We start from the raw sequence: 24,865 nt of genomic DNA, 5'->3' as shown, positions 1-24,865 counted from the left end.
GGGCATGCGCAGTCGGCTCTGCCCAGGCCCGATGCCTGGCAGAGTGAATGAAGAGCCGGAAGATGCCGCGGGGACACTGCAAGGAGAAGACTGTTTGGAGAACCCAGCCCGACCCTCACTCGTGGACTTGGTAAGTATAATTTGATCGAACGTTGCCTACCCCTGAAACAAGCATTTTCCCCCCATAGACTATAATAGGGTTCAATATTCAATTCGAGTAGTCTAATATTGAGGGGCTACTCGAAACGAATATCGAACCTTGAACATTTTACTGTTCGCTCATCTCTAATGGTTACAGGTGCTAAGTAGAGATGAGCAAGTACTATTCAAAACAGCAGTTTCGAATAGCACACTCCCATAGGAATGAATGGACACAGCCGGCACATAGCCGGGGCCGGCATCCTGCCGTTTAACCCCCTGCATGCTGGCTGCGTCCATTCATTCCTATGGGTGCGTGCTATTCGAAACTGCCGTTTCAAATAGTACTCGCTCATCTCTAGTGCTAAGGAGTTTAATCAACCTTAGTGTGGTTAGGATAACCTGGGGATCTCCTTGGCTTATGGGCCCATTGGAAGCTGCAATCTCAATGTTGATGCCAGTGCTTAGGGACCCTTAAGACTCCTGGGCACCGATGTGACTTCACCCGCTCAAGTTACACCCCTAGATACTATTTGGCAGAGAGTTTTTTTGGGCCTTTGTAGGTACCAAGAATATAATTTTTAACCATTAAGCACAGGATGAGCAAAGCTATATACCCCTCCCAGAAAGATCAGTTCGGGAGTGCATGGAATTATGGGAGTACATAGAAATAAATTAACTAGTAACCAGAATACATGAGACATTAATGAGCAAGTAATGCTGAGTCTGTAAATGCAATCTATGAGGACCTGGTGGAATAGCTCTCCCAGCTAATAGGGTCAGGACCAATTTATAACCGGGTTGGATGGATTGAATAGATTAATACATATGAGATGTATAGATCTATAACAACTCCAAGAGGCCGAGCAACTACTTTGGCTAAAAAAGCGCAACGATTGTGTTATAAATCATGTTTTGCTCAGTTAAAAGGTGGTTTGACCTTCAACACAGCAAAGCCGATAATGCAACGTCTGTTTCCCAAGAGGTATTTTTAGCAAGTTTTAATAACTATTCACCTTAAAAAAAAAGACATATGAAGTCCTTATATATCTAATTTGCCAGGCAATAAAAGATTAATCTCCTCCTAAATTAGTTTCCCTTTTATTATGAATTAAGTGCAGCTCTCTTCAAAAGCTCATCATTTCTCGAGCTAAGGATTTATCTCCACAAGATTATCTTTCCAGGAGTGAGCGAAAGATTTATGCCGCGTTCCATATTTCCAAGGCAATTACTTTTGAAAAACACTTCCACGTAGATAATAATATGTATACATGTCTTGTGGAATTTAATCAGTTTACTGGTTACTGTCTGGAAGATGAGAGATCCGAATCTCCGGCTAAAGGTAATCTATGCATCAAGCTGCGGAAAAAAGTACATTCAATTTTAGATTTTTTTTTTAGAGTGAAGAGAACGGGGAATTCAATGTTTGGGGATTGCATATAAAAGCCACATTCAGAGAACCTCGGTGTATTGACAGATACCGAAGCCGAACTGAAATTATATTTGACATCAAAAGATTTCAATGTAAAACTTTAGATTTTTTACTTCCCAGCACTGATGTTAAACAAATGTGATTAACGCAGGAGGTGGAGATAAAACTCCGGCTCCCTTCCATCTTCATGTCATTTTCCCAGTTGAATCCAAAGGTTAGTAGCCTCCAGGCGGTAGATGGGCAACCATAATTCAGTTAAAGCTGCCATGAATTCTCTGAACAGGATTAACAAACACACTGTTTAACTCCACTCCCGCCAGAGGGGAGGATTAGGAGGGTAAAAATAATTGGAGCTCAGAAAGGTAAAGAAATATGGGAATTTGCAGAGACGCTGAGCACACGGGGTTTAGACTCTAATGCGGAATAAAGCATGTTATACGTGTCGGGACAACCATATGTTGCCAAAAAGCTAAATATCACAAACTTTCATTAAGGGTATATAATCATATAAGCTGTTCCCTCTACAGAAATAATCTATACGTAACCAAAAATTACATTTTTTCCACTTTATTCAATTGGTATTTAAGCAGCCTATTCAACTGCTCTGTGTCCAGACACCAAATTAAGCAGATCTCTCCCTTACTCTCAGCAGGAAGTCCCAGCAGGATATGAAGCAGGTAAAATACGTTCAGCTAAAGTGACATCCTCAGTAAAAGGTACCCTTAGTAATATAACAATGCACTGCATGTAACAGAGATGATGATGAGCTCAAATGTGTAGACTACAGGATCAAAGTACACACAGGGTTTGTTTGTAGTCTGTAAGCATGGGCTCTCATAGGTCTGTATACACAAGACATGTTGTATAGGTGGACTTTCCCTTTAATGCACTTGTAAAAAACACATTTCCCTAGTAAATTTAGTGTCAAAGTAAAGCTATTGTATGTATATCCATCGAAGGCAAAAAAGGTTTAAGGTTAAGTTGAATGAATATATAATAGCTAGAGATGAGCGAGTAGTGTTCGATCGAGTAGGTGTTCAATCGAATACTACGGTATTTGAAATACTCGTACTCGATCGAACACTACTAGCTGTTCGAAGTTTAAGGTTCGATGCAGAACCAGCGTTGATTGGCAGAATGTTATACAGTCAGCCAATCAATGCTGGTTCTTCTCTTACCTTTAGAAGTCTTCTCCGTGCAGCATCCCCGCGGCGTCTTCCGGCTGGAATTCACTCTGCCTAGGCATCCGGCCTAGGCAGAGCAGACTGCGCATGCGCAGTTGGCTCTGCCTAGGCCCTGATGCCTAGGCAGAGTGAATTCCAGCCGGAAGATGCCGCGGGGGTGCTACGCCGGGAGAAGACTTCAAGGAGAATCCAGCCCGACCGTCACTCGTGGACTTGGTAAGTATAATTTTATCGAATGTTGCCTACCCCTGAAACGAGCATTTCCCCCCATAGACTATAAAGGGGTTCGAAATCCGTTCGAACAGTCGAACAGTGTGCGGCTGTTCGAATCGGATTTCGAACCTCGGACATTTTAGTGTTCGCTCATCTCTAATAATAGCTAAAAAGATCACCTTTTTTAGCCCCAACAGTTACACCTTTGTACTTGATATATATGAGACAAAAACAGAAAGCAGCACCGAGCTGCATATAGTGAAGTACTGTATAGTAATTTGAAAAGAACTGGTAAGATAACTTCTCACCTTGGATGGTTGTGAACACAACCGCTTTTATAGGCTTTTGAACCACTTAATGAGGGGGGTTCCGCCCAGGGCAATGAGACTGCAGGATCCTGTGCCACCCTTGGTGTCAGTCGAATATAAGAAAAGGACCGGAATACGGAAAGGATCACCGCGCTCAGTAGATGAATAAAAAGTGCTTTATTTTGATAGAAGAAACACAACGCGTTTTGGGCATCTGTGCCCTTTCTCAAGTGTATATACTTAGCTCTCGTCGGACTGGAAGCATCCAGTCCGACGAGAGCTAAGTATATACACTTGAGAAAGGGCACAGATGCCCGAAACGCGTTGTGTTTCTTCTATCAAAATAAAGCACTTTTTATTCATCTACTGAGCGCGGTGATCCTTTCCGTATTCCGGTCCTTTTCTTACCTTTGTACTTGAGGTGTCCAAAAGACCTTCTACCAAATAATAACATGGATAAATGTCAATGGTAGGTGGGGCGCACTGGTTAGAGATGGGTGAAAACCAAAAATATTTGCAAGGTTTGTCCGCCTGTTTCGTTCTGAACCAGAAGTGGTTTTGTTATACTTTGGGGTTTCTTCAGACTCTAAAGTATAATAAATGAAGGCCCAGGGGAGGTGTGGAAAAATATCAAGCAGTTATACTCACCATCCCTCTCCTCACAGTGTCTGGAGCTCCTTCAGATTCCTATTTTGGTCTCCTTGGTGATGTCATGCACCCAAGGAGACTGCTTAGTCCTATGATTGACCCTAAGGAAGCACAAGATGCCAGGAGGATGCCCAGTTGAAGTGAGGGACAGTGAGTATAACTATTTATTACGTTTCTGCAGCTCCTTTGGTCTGAAGAGACCCCAGACTATAATGGTGGTTCACGGGTAATGAACACCCAATGTTTTGGGTTGAATCGGAAACGTTTCAAAAATTTGGTTCAAACTCGGTTTGCTTCAAACCAGTTTGTTCATCTTCACCATGGGCATAGATTGTAGGACCTAGGGTCTTAAATGTTTGAAAGGTTAATGCCTAGGATTAGTAAAGGAAGTAATATACAGATGTGTCTTCTCTTACTTCTTGGCTGGACATGTCCAGATATGTGTATGAAAACTTAAGGCAACGTGTTTGCTTAGTGATGTTCTAACTATACTATATATGTCTATGTGAGACCACCCGGTGGGGAAGTGTGAATTACAGCTTTTCCTAGCACGTTGCGATGAGTTGTATCGGTTTCACGACAAATTGTTATCCTTAACCAACCTGTTGATCAGTTGAGGTTTGGTACATCGGCATGCGGGATAATAAGGGTGTCAAACGCCTCTCTATAATAATGAGCTCCTCAAAACCCATGTGTTATATAGCCATAAGCTGTGGTAGTCGCGGTCTTGCATCACTTCTTCTAGTTATCCTCAGATGTGTACAGAGATTCTGCAGGGCAAGATTGACTGCTTGTTTACCAGCACATGATGGAGTTGCTGTGTGACAGACAAGAAGTGGTCAAACAAGCCATCTGTAATGAACACTCGACAAAAGTGGTCTCTGTGCAGACGGCTCTTCAGCCCCTTCAAAGCATCAATTCATCATTGTGGAGGCTGCTCAAGTAGATGTGTATGTGATGAATGACACCACTATGCTTATTATTACTGCACCCCTGACCCAAATTTTACTTCTGCCCTGGACACGGAGATTACATCTAGTCCACTTTCATTATGTAGATGCACACCAAAAGATCACGATGAATACATCCTTGAGAATGAGGACAGAGCCATAAAAAACAGTCCATGAGAAAATACATCTATGCGCAGCTATAAAAGGTTTTTCTATGACTACGTCATTCTCCTGGCTCGTATGGCTCTAGTAACATTGACAAGACTATAGTATGGCTTATGTGACGTGGCTCTTGTGATCTTTTCTGTTTAATCATGTAACAAGTAACTATGGGATGTCATAGAAATAGGATAGGGATGATTTAAGTGAAAGAGGTTTTTTTTTATTATTTTGGGCTCCGCTTTGGCTTTTCTTAGTCTATTGTGATGTGTATTCTTTGACCTTCCATCACGTCACCAATTGCATACAAGGAATACAAAGCTGTATACAATAGGCTTACCGATCTATTATTATTACTCATAGTTTGTCTTTAGTGCTGCAGAAAAACCTCTTTTAATATAGGTCAATCCTTGGGCTATTTTCACACGACCGTGTCCTTCTCTCGGCCCTAAAAATGGGCGAATCGTTCTGCTTTTAATGGCCATTGTGCATGTGATTTGCCTCCATTCCATGTCCATCTGTCTGTTTGTCAAGGCTGAGTGTCATAGGGTTTGCATCCATTTTTACGGGACCATTAAAATATGAATCTCATCGGTCTTTCATTTTTGACCCAAATCACTAATCCATTTTTAATGGACGTAATTCAGACACCAATGCATTTCACATCTGTTAAAATTGATCCATTGATCTCTATTGGGTACGTGTGTCTGTCCAAACTGACAAGGATAATACATTTCTGTTTTTTTTTAACTGGCGTTTATTTGTTGATTTAATTTTTACTCTAACATGGCTGGGGTTTTTTTTTTACAAAATCTTACACCTTTATGAGGCCTGTTAAAGATGTAAGCAGAATGTGGTACAAACATTATGTATCTACCTCTAGTATTATGTTCACCATTAAGCTATATTTATTATGCAGAATGTAATTTATTTGGGGGGTGTTGAATTCTGTGGATCCCGGCAGTTGCTGCCATATTACTTTCCTAACAGACCTAACCAAGTGGTTACCTCTGTGTGCACTCCTGTTTCTGAGGATTAATAGGCTCACCTGTAAGATTCCTTCTGCCAAACATTGCCTTTCTGTGTGTATAAAGACCTGCTTCTCTAACTATCTGTTGTCTGAGCATTGCTTCTGTCTCTGCTATATATCCCTGTGTACACAAACATTTAGCGGTTTGTATGCTAAGCAAAGCTCTGCTCTGTTTGCAGTTTACTGCTACATGACCTGCTGTTTGGACACGTGCTGTCCTTCTGTCTGTCAAATAAATAATGCTCTAGTTTGGCTGTATTTGTGTCTGATATGGCATTATGTTTGGTCTAATGTCCTTCTGTCTGTTTGGCCAGAACTATGTTGTTCTATTGTTTGTATGTCTGAGTTATGCTCTTGCTTCTGGTTGCAATGTTTAGACACATATGACCTTTTCTCAATACAACATGTGTTAGGACGAGCTGGGGCCTCCACTGTCCCGTGGAGGTTCCGATTTTCCGCCAGTGCTGGAACCAGCACTTCCGGGGTCAGGAAGGCTGGTTATTCGTTTTTCTGTGGCATCAGTTCCCTTGTGTTCTCCCTGCCTGTCTCCTGTCCCTGCTTCTCCTATTTACTCTGCATGTGTATGACCCGGCTTGCTTTACAGACTTCTCCTTCGTGATCTACAGATTTGGCACCTGCCTGACCTCCTGTGCATGACCTTTGGCTTCCTTCTGACCTCCCTTAACTGGATATAGATTTGGCACCTACCTGACCTCCTGTACATGACCTCTGGCTTCCTCCTGACCTTCTTTATCAGGATACTGCTTTGGCTACTCCGCAAACTTCCTGTGTATGACCCGGCACTCCTGACTACACTTCTGCCTCTCACTTCTGCTACTACGTGACCTCCTGTGCACCAACTCGGCTTGCTTAACTACATCTTGGTTTCCTTTGGACCCAGCTTTGTCTCCCCTGGATTGCCTACCTGCCCTGTACGTCTGTTCCTTTGAGCTGACCTGCTCTCCTGAACTTCATCTACTGAGATAAGTGTCTGGGTTTATCCGGGTCCTCCTACTTGGGGTTTGCTCGGTGTACGGCGCTCTCTGGGCGGCTGCGGATTTAGGCCCCAGACTTTCACCAAGTCCAACTCTACCATCAGGAACTCCGGTGAAGAACCCAGGGGCTTGGTTTCACTCAGTTAGGAGAGCGTAGCACACTCAGGACTGTTTTTGCCTCAGTGCTTTGGGATTCTAGTTGCCCAGGGCTTACAGTGATTATTGTTGTATCAGGTTCCAAACAACATGGTTTTGCGAAAAGTCACCCCAAAGTAAAATGCTAACTAATATATATATATATATATATATATATATATATATATATATATATGACCACCTAGTAGGAGATGGTAAATTGCAGATTTTCAAGGCATCCTAATATGGTGTTTAAGCAAATTTGAGGTTGTTTTAGCCTGGACTGTATAATTCTATGCTTAGATACTATTTGATAAGATATCAGTAAACATTACCACATGAAAATGCAATGAATCATCAACTTCATTATCCAAGCAGAGTTTCCTTCATTACTTTTCATGGCTTTTTAGCGAGCAGGTCCTAATGACAGCGGTGCTGCTCTGAGCACAGTATAAATGATGGCTACACAGTGACCTAAACACAAGCTTTAATAATAAGCCATTCTACATCCCTCACTAAGAACTGGCTGCAAGTTGTGTAATGTTTTCCTGTGACTTGGTACAAATAATGATCCCGGCTGCCTGTTATTTAAAGGCTGGACTCCCGCTGTGTTCACTGCCTTTTTACAGTCTTTCCGTCAGCTGCATTTAAAAATTAAAATCTCCTCTGCGCCTGCCCAGGATTTCCTCAATAAACCATCTCAGATGTACTTAAGAATAAGAGAAATCCTCAACATATATCAATGGAGAAGTGAGCTCTTTCTGTTCTAAGGAAATTGGCATCGGAGACTGGGAGGAAATGGGAACGGTCACGGCCATATTACCAGGTGGCACCTATTCAGTCCTAGTCCTGGGTGTCGGCCCCGCATAGGGCGTCCATGAACCGTGTTGTGGTCTGTGCACAATTACTACAACAGCTTGTGTTCCATTATACATCTGAGATTTAGGGTATGGCTACGCTAACTTTGACCACGCATTTCATAGTCATATTTGTAACCTTATCACAACTTTCATGCTTGCATATCAGGATCTAAAAAACAATATTAAAGGGTTTTCCATGAATATAATATTTATATTTGTAGACATTTTCGCACATATAAACAAAATTTTTCAGAGTTTTAAAGATTTTCTCTAACCATCCTAGTAGTCTATTGTCTTGATCAGTCAGCAATGGATACGACCATGAATGCAGGAATTTTCTATGATCAAAAAATCTGACCATAATGTCCTTATTGTGCCTGGGTTATGGTTTTCATGTAAGTAGTGTCCTTGCCTGATAACCTGTTCATAATAGTCAAGGCTAAGTTTCAGACAAGTCAATAGAAAGTTCCTGCAGTCATGGTCATAGAAAACGATCAAGACAAAAGATTGTCACCACAAAGATGGTTAGATGAAATCTCTGTAAAATTTTTAATTATAAGTATTTGCAAAAATGTTTAACTTTTAATTGTCTATACATTTAAATATGGTTACGTTGATGAGAAAACCCCTTTAAAGAGAAGTCTATCACTTCCTCCAAACATATCCAAGATGTCATAGTAGTAGGAGGATCAGTTCCCATTGCATGGGGTGGAGCTAGAAGGTGAGAGGAGGAGTATAAAGGCGAGGGCAGTGGTCAGGGAGCTGAAGACATGTCCAGCGGACTCTAGATTTTAAGGACACAATCCAGGGTTTTTATACTGACTGCCAGATTTGGAGTTGGGAAGGAATTTTTTCCCCTGAAATAGGGCAATTGGCATGAGCCTCATGGGGTTTTTTGCCTTCTTCTGGATCAACACTGTAGGGGATTGTAGGGTTATAGGTTGGACTTGATGGACTAATGTCTTTATCCAACCTCATCTACTATATATGAGTGCAGTCTCATTTGCATGTCACAACAAAGGTATTTTTCTCAAAATCTACAAGAGACATATGTGACAAAGGTCATTGTAATGTGCTCTGCAATGTGGTGGTGACAGTTGAATGTGGTTCGGGGAGGTGATAGACTCCCTTTAACAATCTCTCTAAGGCTCCAGGGATCAGATCTTCAGTAGTGACATTTATACAAAGTATAGCTGCTATTTCAAGCAGATTTTAGGACCATGGAATTAAAATTAACTGTTTCCGCTAGTCACACAGAGTTTTCATGGAGCCATCAGCATGCTTGACCACAACGTTCACGTTCATGTTACGAAAACTAAGGATCCTAAGAGTTGGACCTAAACAATCTATCAATGATCTCTTATCCAATGGATAGATGAGAAATAGGGTTGAGCCGATCTTCAGATTTCAGGATCGATTTTAAAATCTGATTTCTGATAATTTTCCAGCCAATCCCGATCGTGAAATTTGCTCAATTGCCGATCGGAATGCAATCTTTTCCGATCCCAATCGCTCAACCCTAGTCAATGGTTCTTCTACGGGAAAAGTCACTTTTAGGGTTGAGCCGATCTTGAGATAACCTCCAACCTCGATCCTGCTGGAAAAGATCGGGATCGGAATTCCTATTGCGATTGTGAAATTTACTCGATCACCGATTGGAATCCGATCATTTCCAATCCCGATCGCTCAACCCTAGTGAGAAATCTATTTGGCTGGAATACCCCTTTAAGACACCCAGGTCTGGTTTGTGATATCAATTCTACCACATTGTTGGTCTCGTACGCCAAGTACAAAGATTTCATAATCCCTAAATCAGATGAATAGCTCTCACATCTTAGATTAATGTTTTCAAAGAAAATACTATTTTCTCCCAATACAATACTGCTTATTAGCATTGTATGAATAATGGAGAATTCAGCAATAATAGTAATCTTAGATTGCTTGCTATGTAAACAACAATTTGCTGACATCTTTGTGTACTCTGGCTCCTGGAGGCCTTATAATGAAAAGAAATTGGATAAAATTAAATTAAATTTAATTCAATTTATAAATGAAAAATGTTTTATATGAAGCCTTATGAATACGGGACCTGATGATGTCACAAAGTGCAATGACATCATCACCCTGACTGTAATAGATCCATGTTCACTCTGCAATATGCTAAATATTTTGACGTTACCGAGGAAGTAGAAAACCTGTCTTGATCACATGCTGCTCACAGACATGTAGATGAGCTCTTTTTTCAGGCCTGCGCTCGGGTTTCCGTTCGTTTTCCACGCAAAATATGTGGAGAGAAAATTGTAGCTCGCAAGACTTTTCTCTCCACATGTTTTGTGCGGAAAACACACGGACCCCATTATAGTCTATGGGGTCCGCGTGTTTTCGCAGGAAACCACTTTTCTATGCGTAAAGGTTTCCGTGGGGGTTCCCAAGCGGACTCCTCGAAGGGAAACCCAAAATATTCACATCTTGCACAGTTAAAGAAGAGAAATTGACTGAAAGTTTTTGTGTATAGTGACCCATAACCATGCCTCATTTTGGAATTTTGTACCACTTTTGAAGATTGAGTTTTCTCCATATTCTGCAATCTTGGTCCTTAAAGGGGAACTGTCACATGAAAAATGCTGTACAATCTGCTGGCAGCATGTTATAGAGCAGGAGGAACTGAACAGACTGATATTTAGGTTTGTGGGAAAAGATTCAGTAGAACGTGTCATTTTTTCATTTATATGTTTACTTTTCCTATGCATGGAATCCGACATCTTGTTAGGGGATGGTCCTATCCGCGACTAACAGCTATCTCTGTAGGCATGGCCATACCTAGAGGGCTGGTTATATTTTGACATCTCCATAAGTAAATGACCATCTAGTGACAACAAATATATACTATAAGTTATTAAATAAGATATACAGAATATTTCCGATAATTTTATATATCAATCGGCTCCGCTCCTCCAGCTCAATATAACATGCTGCCTGTACATCGCACTACATTCTCCATGTGACAGGCTTCTCTCAGGGGGTTTTATTGTCATAGAAAGTGATGACATGTAGCTGAGATATGCCATCACTCTTTGATCAGTGGATGATACTGTAGACGCTCCGGCCATTCCTCACTAGAGGGGTCTGCACTGCTAGTTTGGTCATATATATTCTCTCCATGCAGACGCTCTTGGCTACCTGATGTAACTTATAGCTCAGTAAAGCCCATTTAACTAGAATGGCATTCTGCTGTTCCCTGCACAGCGAGAGGCCACAAGCGATTCTCATACCATCATACCATGGACAAAATTGAACTGTGCAGTGACATGGAGGATTTTTTCAGGAGGCTGCGCCTGAGAGAATATTTTCATGACACAGATGACACAGAGGAGACCCAACCCACCCCTTCAGAGGTTCACAGCTTAACTAAGAAGGAGACATCTGATTGGACACCTCCAACTGGACGAAATTTTGTTCTGGATAATTATATAGACTGTTTTAGACACATGGTCAAATCAACTATACTGGATACAAATAAAGCCCTGCCGTCTAACATCACTGCCCAGGAAAGAAGGGCTATAAAATCTCTGAGAAATAATAACGACATCATCATTAAACCAGCGGACAAGGGTGGCGCTATAGTCATGATGAACACATCAGACTACATACAGGAGGCACACAGACAGCTGAATGACACGCACTACTACTCTAAATTAGATTCAGACCCCACAGTGGAGTACTCTAAAAAACTGAAAAAAGTTATCTCGGGCCTAACTGATGGAGCCAAAGGCCTAAGCAGCCTCATACCAACAAGCCCAAGAATGGGAACTTTTTATATGCTCCCTAAACTACACAAACCTGGGAACCCAGGGAGACCGATCATCTCATGTGTGGGGACACTCACTGAACAGATCTCTGGATGGGTGGAGCGCACTCTGAAACCCCTAGTGAAGGATACAGCCAGCTACCTTCAGGACACCACAGACCTATTAAATAAGCTATCCACTATAGGTCCCCTTCCAGATGGAACCATCCTGGCCACCATGGATGTAGAATCCCTGTACTCCAACATCCCACACCAGGATGGTGTAAACGCCTGCCAGTTTTTCATGGAAAAGCGAGGTATGAGCGCTGAATCAGTGGTGAAACTCACGAAATTCATCCTCACCCACAATTACTTTTCTTTTGGTGACTGTATCTATCTACAGCAGACTGGCACCGCAATGGGGAGCAAAATGGCGCCACAGTACGCTAATCTCTTCATGGCCAAGCTTGAGAGTGACTTCCTCTCCACCTGCACCATTAGGCCCCTGGCCTACTACCGATTCATTGACGATATCCTAATCATTTGGACTGGGTCTGAACAACAGCTGAAAACCTTCCATGAACTATTCAACCAATTCCATCCCACCATCAACCTGACGCTCAATCACTCCTTCTCGGAAATAAACTTCCTAGACACAGTCATCAAGATACAGGACAACAAAATTGAGACATCACTGTATCGGAAGCCGATTGACCGACCAACCTACCTAGGATGGGACAGCTTTCATCCGAAACACATAAAGAACTCTATTGTGTACAGCCAGGCCATCAGATACCATCGCATATGCTCTAACCCTGCAGATAGAGAAGAACACCTCGGAGTCCTCAGAGACACATTCTTGAAGCAGGGTTACCATCCAAGAACGATTGATAACCAAATCACCAGAGCCACCAGGATACCAAGATCGGAGTTATTAAGATACAATACCAAACAGGAGAACAACCGAGTGCCCCTGGTTGTCACTTATAACCCCCACCTGGAGACGCTGAGAGGAATCACACGCAAACTACATCCACTACTACAAAAAGACAACCGTCTAACATCCATATTTCCGGACCCCCCTCTCCTGTGCTATAGACAGCCACCAAACCTTAGGAATATGATGGTCAGTAGCTCACTAACATCCCCAACCAACGCAGGAACATTTCCATGTGGGAATAAGAGGTGCAAAACCTGCCCCCACATACTGACCACTGACAGGATAGAGATACCAAACTCGAACAAGGAATATAACATTCCAGGTACCTTCACCTGCAGCACATCCAATGTAGTGTATTTAATTATGTGTACCAAATGCTCCACTGATAATCTGTATGTTGGAGAGACCGGACAGCAACTTAGACTGCGCATGAACTCACATCGCCATACTATTAAAGAACAAAGATCTGACCTTCCCGTGTCAAAACATTTTTGCAGGGGGGACCACAACATTACCAATGACATGAAAATTCTGATTTTGAGAGGGAATTTCAGATCTAAGAGAGAAAGACGCATACATGAATATAAATTCATGACATTGTTTCGGACACTAGAGTGTGGGATTAATGCATCACAGGGGTTCATGTCTTTTTACAGTAGTGTGTGATCTGACAAGGACCTGTAAGTGTTTATATTGTCTCCACCAATTACCACATTGTCTCTAGCAAATGTCTCCACCAATTGCTTACATTGTCTCACCAACTACTAACAACCCCCCCCTCCTCCTGAAATCTAACACCCTTTGTGCCTGCTCTGTGTATATATATATATATATATATATATATATATATATATATATATATGCATCCTTCAAAAATGTTTTTAAATTTGCTTTGACAAAGGAGCCTTGCGCTTCGAAACGTTAGCCATTTGTCATCATTATGAGTTAGCCATTAAAAAGGTATCAACTACTGAAGATTACCAAGTTTTCGTGTTTTTTTATATTTCCAACCCACTGGCTAACACGGTACAACAACGAACATTTCCCTTTACCATCATTGTTTGGTAAGACATCTATACAAGCACAGTCCTTTCAATATTAGGATATTGACAATTTTTTTTTACATGCACAATCTGCTGTCGTACAGAAGACTTATCCCCAGATCCACCAACTCCAACCATTTGTACCAATTTTTTTCAAAGTTTTTTCTCTTGCCTACACAGTTCCTGAGAAATTACTGCAGTTCATTTCAACACCTAATGTGCTAATTAAAGTGAAGTTAAAATGATGTATGCACTGAGCAGATCAATGTAGTGGTTCGTAATGGATCGTTGGCGGGGTCTTCGATTAGGGAGATGAACCCTAGTCGGGTTTGTTAACAGCAACAGTTGTCACATCAACCCCAAGTTGGGGAAGAAAGGAAAACACAACTGTTTGGCTGGCTGGATGTCCCGTAATGGTTTGCCCAAATGAACACTGCGCTAGAGCAGACTGGTGCAAGTTCTGAATCTTTATTGAAGACACGTACCAACACCACGTGTTGTTATGTGTACCACTTGCACCAGTCGGGTCTAGCGCAGTGTTCATTTGGGCAAACCTTTACAAGTAAGGGACGCCCCAGTCGGCCAAACAGTTGTAATATGCTAATTAGACACTCTATTGTCAAGTGGGCAGTCCTTGATTGAAGCAAACAATATGGGACCGCATACCTGATATTACACAGTCTAGTGAGCATACTGGATTCTGAAACTAACAGCCCTGGTTGCTCAGGAATGGTGGGGCTAGAGAATAAAACTACAATATAGCCCAAATCAATGGAGCAACAGCTATTGAAGGATGTAAGGAGTTGGAACTGGTAGAGGTCGTAACAGTCCTTTTTAGGCAAAGGCCCCACATTGCGTAAATGCAGCTTTTTTTTGTTGCTGATTTTGCTGCAGTTTTTTGAGCTAAAGTTAGTAGTGGATTGAGCAGAAGGTAGAGGTATATGAATTTCCTATATATTTTCCATTCTTTTCATAGCTATTCTCGGCTTTGGATCAAAACACCGCAGCAAAATATGCACCAAAAAAACAAACAAAAAAAAAAAAAAACTGTGTCTCCTTAATGTGGGTCCTCAGCCTTATAGAGCTTAAATGGGATTAGAAAAAAAGAGTCTGTATTTTTTTTTGTACAGACACATTACCATTGTTGCCCATAGACCGGTATTACAGCTTAGCTCTATTAAAGGAGGTCTATCACCTTTTCCCAGCCTAGCTACTATCAATACCATATTATAGAATTATCTTTCTTATGTTTGTCATTTTGTAGATTTGGAGAAAAATATCTTTGAAGTGTTATGCAACTGAGATGGTTGGTGCACTGGGGGCGGGCCTCCAGCCCTGGGAGCCCTGCTGCTCAGTCCTCTACCACCTTCCCCTGCCTGTATCACCCTCTACTACTATGACATCACCCATTCTACCTAAGCAGCAAAAGCAGTGCTCCCAGGGTTGAAGTCCCGCCCCTTGTGCACCATCTGCCTCATCTGCATAAGATGTTCAAATTGTTTTTCTACAAATCTACATATAATGTTTGTCACTGTAATGTACTCTGTAATGCAGTTGTAGTGCAGACTAGGAAGGAGAAAAAACAAGAAAGCCGCACACCTTGTGCGGAACCGGAAAATTGCATAGTGGCGAGCAACAGATGTTAAAGGTGCTCACTTTCTTCTGTTGTGGGGGTCACAACTTACTTTAAAGTGTTATTCAGAGTCACAAGGACTTAGGAGGGAAGCGTCCACTGACTTGCATCTACCAGACATTTCCAGAGCTGCTCGGAGTACAAGTGGATAATTTACATAGTTACATAGTAGATGAGGTTGGATAAAGACATGAGTCCATCAAGTCCAACCTATAACCCTACAATCCCCTACAGTGTTGGGGAAAAGGTGTTTCCAAAAACACCAGGATGCGTAAGTTCCCCAACTGTAGTAGTTGAATGTACTTAGGGAAGGTAACAGATAGTAGTTGCAATAATAGGAACAGTCCATGGTCAACCCCTTAACTAAAAATAATATTGGTTTTCCGAATATCCAATCAATTTTTAGAGGTCACAGAGTTCTTTCCAACAGTGGTAGAAATGTCTTCCCACCATTAAATCGTAAGACATGGGAGAAAGATTAAAAATTCAGGAATCTTCCTTAAATATGTTAAGCAGGGAAAAATATTGGTTACCAGTGTATTCTCTGTACCGGATAAGCCTATCTACTATTATACACAGACGTTCCCATATCCCTGAAGATTCAATTTGCAGAGCACAGTAGGAGGAGCCAGAAGTCTCTTCTCTGCCTCCTTTGCTGCTGCTCTGACTTTTGGTCATATGACGGACTCTACTCTACTCTACGTTACCGCAGCAGGAGTAGAGCGTTATCAGTGATGTCACATAGAGCTGGTGTAGCAAGGATTTCTGAAATTCTAATCATTGGTGCGCTGGCGAACCTGAATACATATTAGTAAGCCAGCTTATCCAATGAAGGAAATGCATCGGTAGCCTTGGTACATTCATTGGTATGAATTGGTAGATTCATTGGAATGGATTGGTAGATTCTCCCTACATAACTCCTTTAATGCAGTAAATATTAAATACTTGTGACTAAAAGAAACAACCAAGATCTTCTAATGGACGGTACATTCCTTGGTCCTATTGATGGATTTGGTCACCAAATCTTTCTTAATATGGTTTAATATAAAAAAAGATGAAGCATAATATTAAAAAACAAAAACTGTAAAAAAAATTAAATATTGCATCTACTTTTTCAGCGGAACCATTTTTGCTCAAAATCGCACAACAGTTTGAGATGAATAATTTTGGTTTATATTATATTACATAACAAATATACAGTCCAAACTAATTCCAATGTCCATGTCTACAAAAAGGCAACACGAAGGAGAAAAAGTTCTCCGAACGCTCTTTTGTAACCCGTGTTTGGTAATCTCTAGCTCGCCGTTTACCTGCCCCGCATGCTTTACCTTTGTTTGCCAAGGCTGGGAATTTGAAGTATGAGCTGTCAGAAGTCTCCGAGCAAATCCAGTACACGACAACAACAAAAAAAAAGAAATAATAAAATAAATAAAACAGAATACTAAGCTGGGATTTTACTGTTGCTATAGAAATGCCGTGATGAAAGTGACAATTGAAAAGCATCTTGTACTTGATAGCGACAATGAAAGAGACAGAATTATCGGCATAAAAAGCGGGGACGAATAATAAAGAGGAGATGCAGAAATGCAACGCGGGAGAAGAGAGAGAGGCCCGATTAGTAAGTACTGAAAGATAGCAAGTGTCACCTTATTTATATTCTGATAATGCAGCGTTGCGTTGCTCGGTACGCCCTGCTATTCTCTTAATTGGAGCCGGTCTGCTTTCTAATCACAGTGCACAACATACAATAAGGAAACCTCAAGCAATCACAAGATGGACTAAACCAATCTAATCTCATAAAAAAGTCATAAAAAAGAGTAGTAGATGGGATTGGAATTCTAGAGAATGGGGGGGTCATTCCATTATTCTTTAATAGTATCAATATATATGGCAGCGCTTTACCATCCAGACATAGCACACATACACACACGGCTGGTTATGGCCCTTGGAGAGATCACATTTGGAAATAAATGATGGGATTTTCAAGATGGAGATGAGGAATTATACAAGGAGGAATAGAGAACGGAGAGTGAGGATGAGCCTTGTCATTGAGCATTGGGATCCTGGGCTATATTGGTGCCTTTATTCCTGCAAAGCTTTATGGGTATGTTAATTGGCAAAAAGAATGGAAAGAAGGTATAGATTGTAGGGAATGAGGACCTGGGACAGAATCGTTGAACCTCAACTGGTCATATCTCAGAACTAGGCAAACAATAAGGCCATGTTCACATTGTCACTCCAGGTCTGTGGAGTAGGTAGGCCACACCACTGACTCCTTTATTTTATCTCAGCCCAACTCTGAGGCTGAGTTCAGATGGGGTTTTTTGGTCAGGATTCTGATGCGGAGTCCGCGTCAAAATCATGACCAGAAAACGCCAGTCATTTCCTTTTTCCGTGAGCGATTTGTTCCCTGTCGTGGAAAAAAACAGTGACTTTCTTCAGTCCAATTCAGCCGCGGATGTCCGCCTCGCAGCACCTCCCTCCCAACTAGGCCCATTCACTTGGACCTAATCCGGAGCGGAATGCAGTGCACCCGGATCCAAGTGCGGCTAACCATTTTTCGGTCCGGAATCTGACGCTGGGTTCACACCTGCGTTCAATGTGTCCGTACTATGGTTTCCGTCTTCTGCATGGCAGAAGACGGAAACCATAGATCGGGTCCGGCCGTGCGCGTCGGTGAGCGTTTTAGGCTCTCCGCCGCGAAACCGGATTTTTTTATCCGGACACAGAGTAGTGCATGTCCGACTCTGTGTCCGGATTATAAAACCCGGTTTCGCGGCGGAGAGCGCAAAACGCTCACTGCCGCGCACGGTCGGACAGCTTTCTCACCCATTCAAATGAATGGGTGAGAAAGTCTCCTGCAGGCTTCCGTCTCCTGCATCTGTTTTATGCAGGAAACGGAAACCTGCAATAAGGAAAGAAGAACGCAGATGTGAACGAGCCCTGAGCCAGCCTCCGTGTCATATTCCGGACTTCTGCTATGACTCTGACAGCCATGGTCAGAAGCGGCAAAGCTCTTAATTCAGAATAAAACCTAGTGATTGAAGTCCTATGACAGTAACTATGTTACAAACTATACATCAAATTAACTGTACAACATCAATTATTGTATATTATAATTACAAATTATTAATTATTTTATTTTGAAGTCATAATTGGAAACTTTTTTCTGACTTCAACTCTACTCAAAATTAACTCCAACTCCACTATTCGACGCCACAGTCGTATGACAGACCAAAACAATGCCCTATGGACCCCACTGACTATAATTGGGTCCATCTGCCATTTTGCCTGATCAAATAAGTACAGCATATGACGTTCTAAATTTTTTCTATTTTAACGGCCACGTGGTCCACACTGAAGTCAATGGATCGATCTTTAGCAGTCCTCAAAATGGATTTGTGCCTGGTGATGGCCAATGAAAACAGGCCACTGGGGTGGGTAAAAACAAAAAATGGTCATGTGACTATAGCCTTACGGAGTCGCTGATGTTGATGTGAATGTACCCCAGGGATGAAGCACCCATAATATCACTGCAGGATGCATTCGCTTTTGTGTTTATATTAGCGACATATTTTTATAATATTCCGATTCGTAGAGATAATACATTTATTCATCTGCTGGAAGCATACTAGTCTATTTATATGGCGTGAGTAATTATAATAATTAACACATATGTTGTGACACTAAGACTAGACAGGTCGATGAATATATAGCAATTCCATCAGGGTTCTCACACTGCAGATTTAATGTTCCGAAAGTGTCTACATTTTCTGCCTTAACAGCTCTTTAGGGTAAAAAAAAAATAATTTTTCATAATTGCTGTAAAACATCTTAAGACGGAGGCCCCACATTGCAGAAACGTAGCTTTCTCTGTTGCATATATTGTTTTGGGGGGTTTTTTTTAGCCAAAACCAAGAATGGCTACAAAAAGAATGGGAAATATATAAGACGTTCTTATTAGAGATGAGCGAGTAGTACTCGATCGAGTAGGTGTTTGATCGAATACTACAGTATTCGAAATACTCGTACTCAATCGAACACTACAAGCTGTTCGAAGTTAAGATTCGATGCAGAACCAGCGTTGATTGGCAGAATGCTATACATTGCCAATCAACGCTGGTTTTTCTCTTACCTTTAGAAGTCTTCTCCCTGCGCAGCGTCCCCGAGTCCTCTTCCGGCTCTGAATTCACTCTGCCAGGCATCGGGCCTGGGCAGAGCCGACTGCGCATGTCGATGCCGATGCCTAGCAGAGTGAATTCAAGGCCGGAAGAGGACGCGGGGACGCTGCGCAGGGAGAAGAATCCAGCCCGACCCTCACTCATGGACCTGGTAAGTAGAATTTGATCAAATGTTGCCTACCCCTGAAATGAGTATTTCCCCCAATAGACTATAATGGGGTTCGAAACCTGTTCAAACAGTCGAACAGTGTGCGGCTGTTCGAATCGGATTTCGAACCCCAAACATTTTAGTGTTCGCTCATCTCTAGTTCTTATACTTCTATCTTCTGATCAATCCACTCCCGGCTTTGGCTCAAAAAAGGTAATAAAATCTGCAACAAAAAAGCTGCATTTCCTCTAATGTGTGTCCTGTGAGAGTAACATGTGGCTTAGATTCCAAAATTAACTTAGGGCTCGTTCACATCTGCGCCCCGGGTCTCCATTACGCAGGTTTCCGTTTCCTGCCCGAAACTGGACAGGAGACGGAAACCTGCAGGCATTTTTTAAACCCATTCAAATGAATGGGTTTGGAAAGTGTCCGACTATGAGCGCCGGTGAGTGTTTTCTGCTCTCTGCGGCAAAACCGTTTTTTTTTTTAACCGGACACAAAGTCGGACATGCAGGACTTTTTGTCTGGTTTAAAAAAAAAACGGTTTCACCACGGAGAACACAAAATGCTCACCGGCGCTCACGGCTGTACATGGTCTTTCAGGTTTCCGTCTTTTGCCGGTAGAAGACAGAAACCTGAAAACATAGACTGTGGTGTGAACCCAGTATCCAGTATCGCTAGGAGCTGCCCACAGAGACCCACACCGATCTCCATCACCTTATTTTTAAATACTCATACTTACTCTTTCATGAGAAATACATGAAGTGCCTAATACGATTACCGATCCTAATTCCATTAATTTTTTTTAATAATAGTATGAACAATTATAATAATGATATATATCCAAGATCACAGCAAGTGCAGAAGCTACGATATTCCAAAAATTTACACCTGGAATGTCCTAGATATTGCCATGAAGGACTTCTCCTTCATCGAGATGTTCACTACGGTAGATGAGAAAAATTTTTAACACTTCTGAAATCAATGCTCGATGATAACTCCACGAGGGAATTTTTCAAGGGTAGACAAAAGTCAATAAGTAAAGTGGTCTGGTAAGTGTACTCAACAAGGCCAACATTGTGCACCCGGTATAATAGCTACTCAGACTAGATGTTGAGTTGATAAATCAATTTTAATACTGTACAACAGAACATACAACAAAGCCCAGTACTGACCTCTTAAACTAGAAGATGTCGCTGCCATGTTCAGCGTTAAATATTTCCACACAGACAATAAGACTGTCTTAGGGTAAAAATCACATGAGCCCAGTGACATTTGTGCCATGTTACTCCAAAATCCATGGTGCACCAACCACTGCAGATGTCCTCATTGTCCCCATCTGTAGCTGGCTCTTTGCTGCACTAAGCTTCCCAGACAAAGTCCGCTATTATCCTGATCCATAAAAAGGAGAACTCAACAAAGTCCTCAATGTTTCCAGCTTTCTTCGTTTTTTTTCCTCTCTATATACAAACATTGAATCCGCAGCTCCGTATTCTGTATTTTTATGTATTCAATTCTTCGACATATAGGACACAAAGGTAGACGCATTGTCAGGTTTTTACTTCCTGAATCGTATTATTTTTTTTTTTCTAAAGTTTTTTCTTTTTTTTTTTTTGCCAAAAAAATGCAAGCAAAAGAAGAAAAAAAAAATGTTAGTTCTTCCATACGACCTCATCTTCAATATGAAGACAATCAAAACAATAAAAAGAGAAGATGGAAGTGTGCCGACGGCCTCCCTCCCTGATGCAGCAGCAGTGTCAATGTGAGGAGATGTGGGGCATCCATTCATGGGTGAAGCAGGCTCAATGTGGCATCCTCAGTCTTGTTGCAATTGTTAATATGATAAAATAAAGCACCTTTATTTCCGCATGACCAGTACCTTCGATGTTCACAGTTAAGATTTGGCCTAAACAAGGTTCCATGGATATTACATACCAGTCTTCTGCAACTATGGACTGATGTGTTACCTGCCTTTCAATATCTTCTTTAATGAGACAATTTGAGCATTGGTCTTACAGTGCTGATGGACAGTCCACCATCGACATTGAAGTATTACCTTCTGAATTGCAAAATTTGTCTTCCCCCACTGCCCAAATGCTTCCTATCTCCAACCACTTCTCTTTCCCTCCCCCACCCTCAAGGACTCCCATACCCAGCCCAGAGTCTCATGCTATAGAGGTGGGAGACTGGCTCATTTGGACCCTCATGGACTGAATACAGTTCAGGATTTTTTTCTGGTGTCCAGCTAGTGTTATTCCTATCCTCAGGAGGTCTCTGAAAAACAGAAAAATAATAAAATAGTGAGACAACCTCAATAAACAATGTATTGGATTATGTACAGCTACGTAATTGATACGGTTGAAAAAAGACACAGGTCCATTGATCAACCTATTTAGTGTTGGACCACCCTTGCTACCTTGCTAAATATTTGTAGGCCTCAGTGATCATGTTGCTTATTTGGCATTATGACACTGGTGCACCTCACATGACCACGGAGGCCCAATAACAGGCCTCAGTAGTCACCTGGAGCGCCTGATATCATTCTGGGGCCTGGAGAGGATTTTGAGGGACCACCAGACCCCACAATGAAGTTTAAAAGCATCAAGTAAATCTGTTTGTTATTTTTACTCACCCCTTCTGGCCCTCTACTTATACTCTGGGGTCTCTTCAGACCTCAGAACATAATAATAGTGGTTTGTGGGTGGCAAACCTCATAAATTTCAGGTTTGACTAAACTTAAAATTTTTGCAAAATTCATAAAAAAAACAACTTGTCATGAACCAATTTGCTCATCCCTATTCTTACCATGTTGATCCAAAAAAAGTAAAAAAAAAAAAAACCCTATGGGACAGATGCCAAATGCCTCTCATTAGGGTCAATAATTCCATCGGGCCAAATATGGCAGTAAAAATAAATCTCTGGATTGTCTCATCTCCATAATTTTAGTACCAATAACTTGTGATATTATTTCCAAGAAAGTCGTCCAAGTCTCTACTTGGGTAAACTTTTGCAAAGAATCGACCATTACAACGCTGTGTAAGTCCCATAGTCTAAAGCAGTAAAGAATCTCTCTCTTTGATGATGGTGAAAACCAATATGACATGTTTTTGTGGACACTCCTAGAGAAATAAGTCATCTATAGGGTTGAGCCGATCCTGAGATTTCAGGATCGATTTTAAAATCCGATTTCCGATCATTTTTCATTCAAACCCAATCCCAATTCCGATCCTAATGTAAGTCAATGGGATTTTTTTTAATGATCAAAGATCGGATTTTAAAAACGATCCTCTTCGCTACACAGCATGGAGTCTGAAAATTGAAGCCTCTACGCTGTGTAGTGATTAAAAAATCCGCCAGCTACTTAGTTCCCCCCCACTTACCTGCACAGAACTGCTTCTGCCTCCTCTCCCGATGTGTACACCACTACCCAGAGCTCCAGGCCGTTGTTTTCTCCTCTCCTTTCTCTCTTCGCTGTATGCACCCCCGCCTCCCAGGCTAGAGTGACTGATGCTGGGAGAAGGCGGGGCTTGTTGCGGCTTAGGAGAGTGTGGGCGGGCACAGGGCGGGGAGACGTGAGTGCATCACTCACGTCTCCCCTCCCTGTACCCGCCCACACTCTCCTAAGCCACAAAAAGCTCCGCCTACTCCCAGCAGTAACACTAGCCTAGGGAGGCGGGGAGAGCACTGCGCTCTGCCGGCGTGCGAAGAGAGAGAGGAGAGAAAAACAGCCTGGAGCTCCGGGGAGCAGCAGCGGTTCTATGCAGGTAAGTCAGTTGAGCGATTGGGATTGGAATTCCGTTCCTGATCTTTTTTACGCGGGATCAGAACCTGATCGCGATCGTGAAATTTACTCGATCGTCGATCGGGATCCAATCTTTTCTGATCCCAATCACTCAACCCTAGTCATCTATAAAGAATACCTACACTACCAAGACAAAATATTTGTATCTTCATGCCATGTCTCCATAGGCTTCCTCTACATATAGCCTTATTATGTATCAAAAAAGTTTTTATGTATTGAAGATTAAAAATGTCAGCCCTTATCTTAACCCTACACATACTTACTCTGGGGTCATCTGGGCAACAAGCTGCAGAGAGGTGAAACCAGAGCTCAGGAAGTTGTCTCTATATTGTCCCATTTTGATAGCGCTCAACCAGTCGTCTACTGAGGTAAAGGCTGTGAAGTCTGGGATGGAGCGGTCGAGCAGCGGCTGGGAAGGCCTATAGAAAGACAGCACCATGACCATAAAGCTATCAAACATGTAACATAAAGGGGGGACCCATCACATTGGAAAAAGAGCGCTGCTCGGACTATAGTATGCAGAAGAACTGAGAAGACTGATGGTGAAACATCTCGAAAAGAGAGAAAGCCAACCCCATAACCAGACCCAATATTCTGTGACAAATTTTCCGTTAAACCATATATTTAACCATCTTCTTGGAAAAGACCATCGTCCATAGAACCCCACTCTTTAAAACAATTTTTTTGTAGTCCTCTCAAAGAATTTTCACTGCATATAGTTTTGTGTTTTATTGCCTTTGTAGTCTTTTATTGGCCTAAACATCAACTTTTTCTGGACTTAGAAGTCCAATGACAAGTCTCACTTGGCCTGAGTGTGTATACCGAGATAGCTGTCATTCACTGGTTAGCACCGCCCACTGGACTCCGAAACTCAGAATGAACTAAAGTTAAGATCAATAAATGACAAGGTATATCAAATATATATCAATCTCCTCAGTTGCTCCTGCTCCATAACATGCTGCCAACACTGCATAATCCAAGTGACAGGTTTCCTTTAAATCTTTATGAATTTATAGTGTAATAGACCAGACGTTCAACCATAAATGTGTATTTTGCAGACAGCATAAGAGTTGGTGTATAGTTTGAATTACCCCAGCGATAGTCAAGCTTTCTATTACAAGCCTTGAAATCAATGAATCAAGAGAACACGATCAATGAAAACTGGAGCTGTAACGTGTTGGTTGGCATGCCCTTAGCTAAGCCCCTGCCATCTATAACATGACAATAGCACACGCATAAAACATGCCCTTCCAGCCCTCATTATAAACAAAATGCTTCA

General features: G+C 41.9%; 1 protein-coding gene across 2 annotated transcripts in view; it reads right to left on the bottom strand.

The window, feature by feature from the left end:
• Positions 1 to 24,865, bottom strand: part of EPHB1 (EPH receptor B1) — a 289,639-nt gene that overhangs the window by 15,077 nt on the left and 249,697 nt on the right. Inside the window, exons 15-16 of one of the 2 annotated variants that reach the window (XR_012715343.1) lie at positions 23,850 to 24,005; positions 20,960 to 22,058 (exon numbers count right to left, since the gene is read on the bottom strand). Coding sequence is in view for 1 of the 2 variants with exons in the window: in XM_075269057.1 (XP_075125158.1) it covers positions 21,950 to 22,058; positions 23,850 to 24,005 (265 nt within the window). In the remaining variant the exon portion in view is untranslated. Of the gene's footprint in view, positions 1 to 20,897; positions 22,059 to 23,849; positions 24,006 to 24,865 lie in introns of those variants that run through there. The other variant, XM_075269057.1, reaches the window with a different exon arrangement.

The sequence above is a fragment of the Leptodactylus fuscus genome, chromosome 3 (genome assembly GCF_031893055.1).
Source record: "Leptodactylus fuscus isolate aLepFus1 chromosome 3, aLepFus1.hap2, whole genome shotgun sequence".
Lineage (NCBI taxonomy): Eukaryota > Metazoa > Chordata > Amphibia > Anura > Leptodactylidae > Leptodactylus > Leptodactylus fuscus.
Note: the sequence above shows the minus strand (reverse complement) of the source record. Positions and strands in the feature narration are given on the sequence as shown.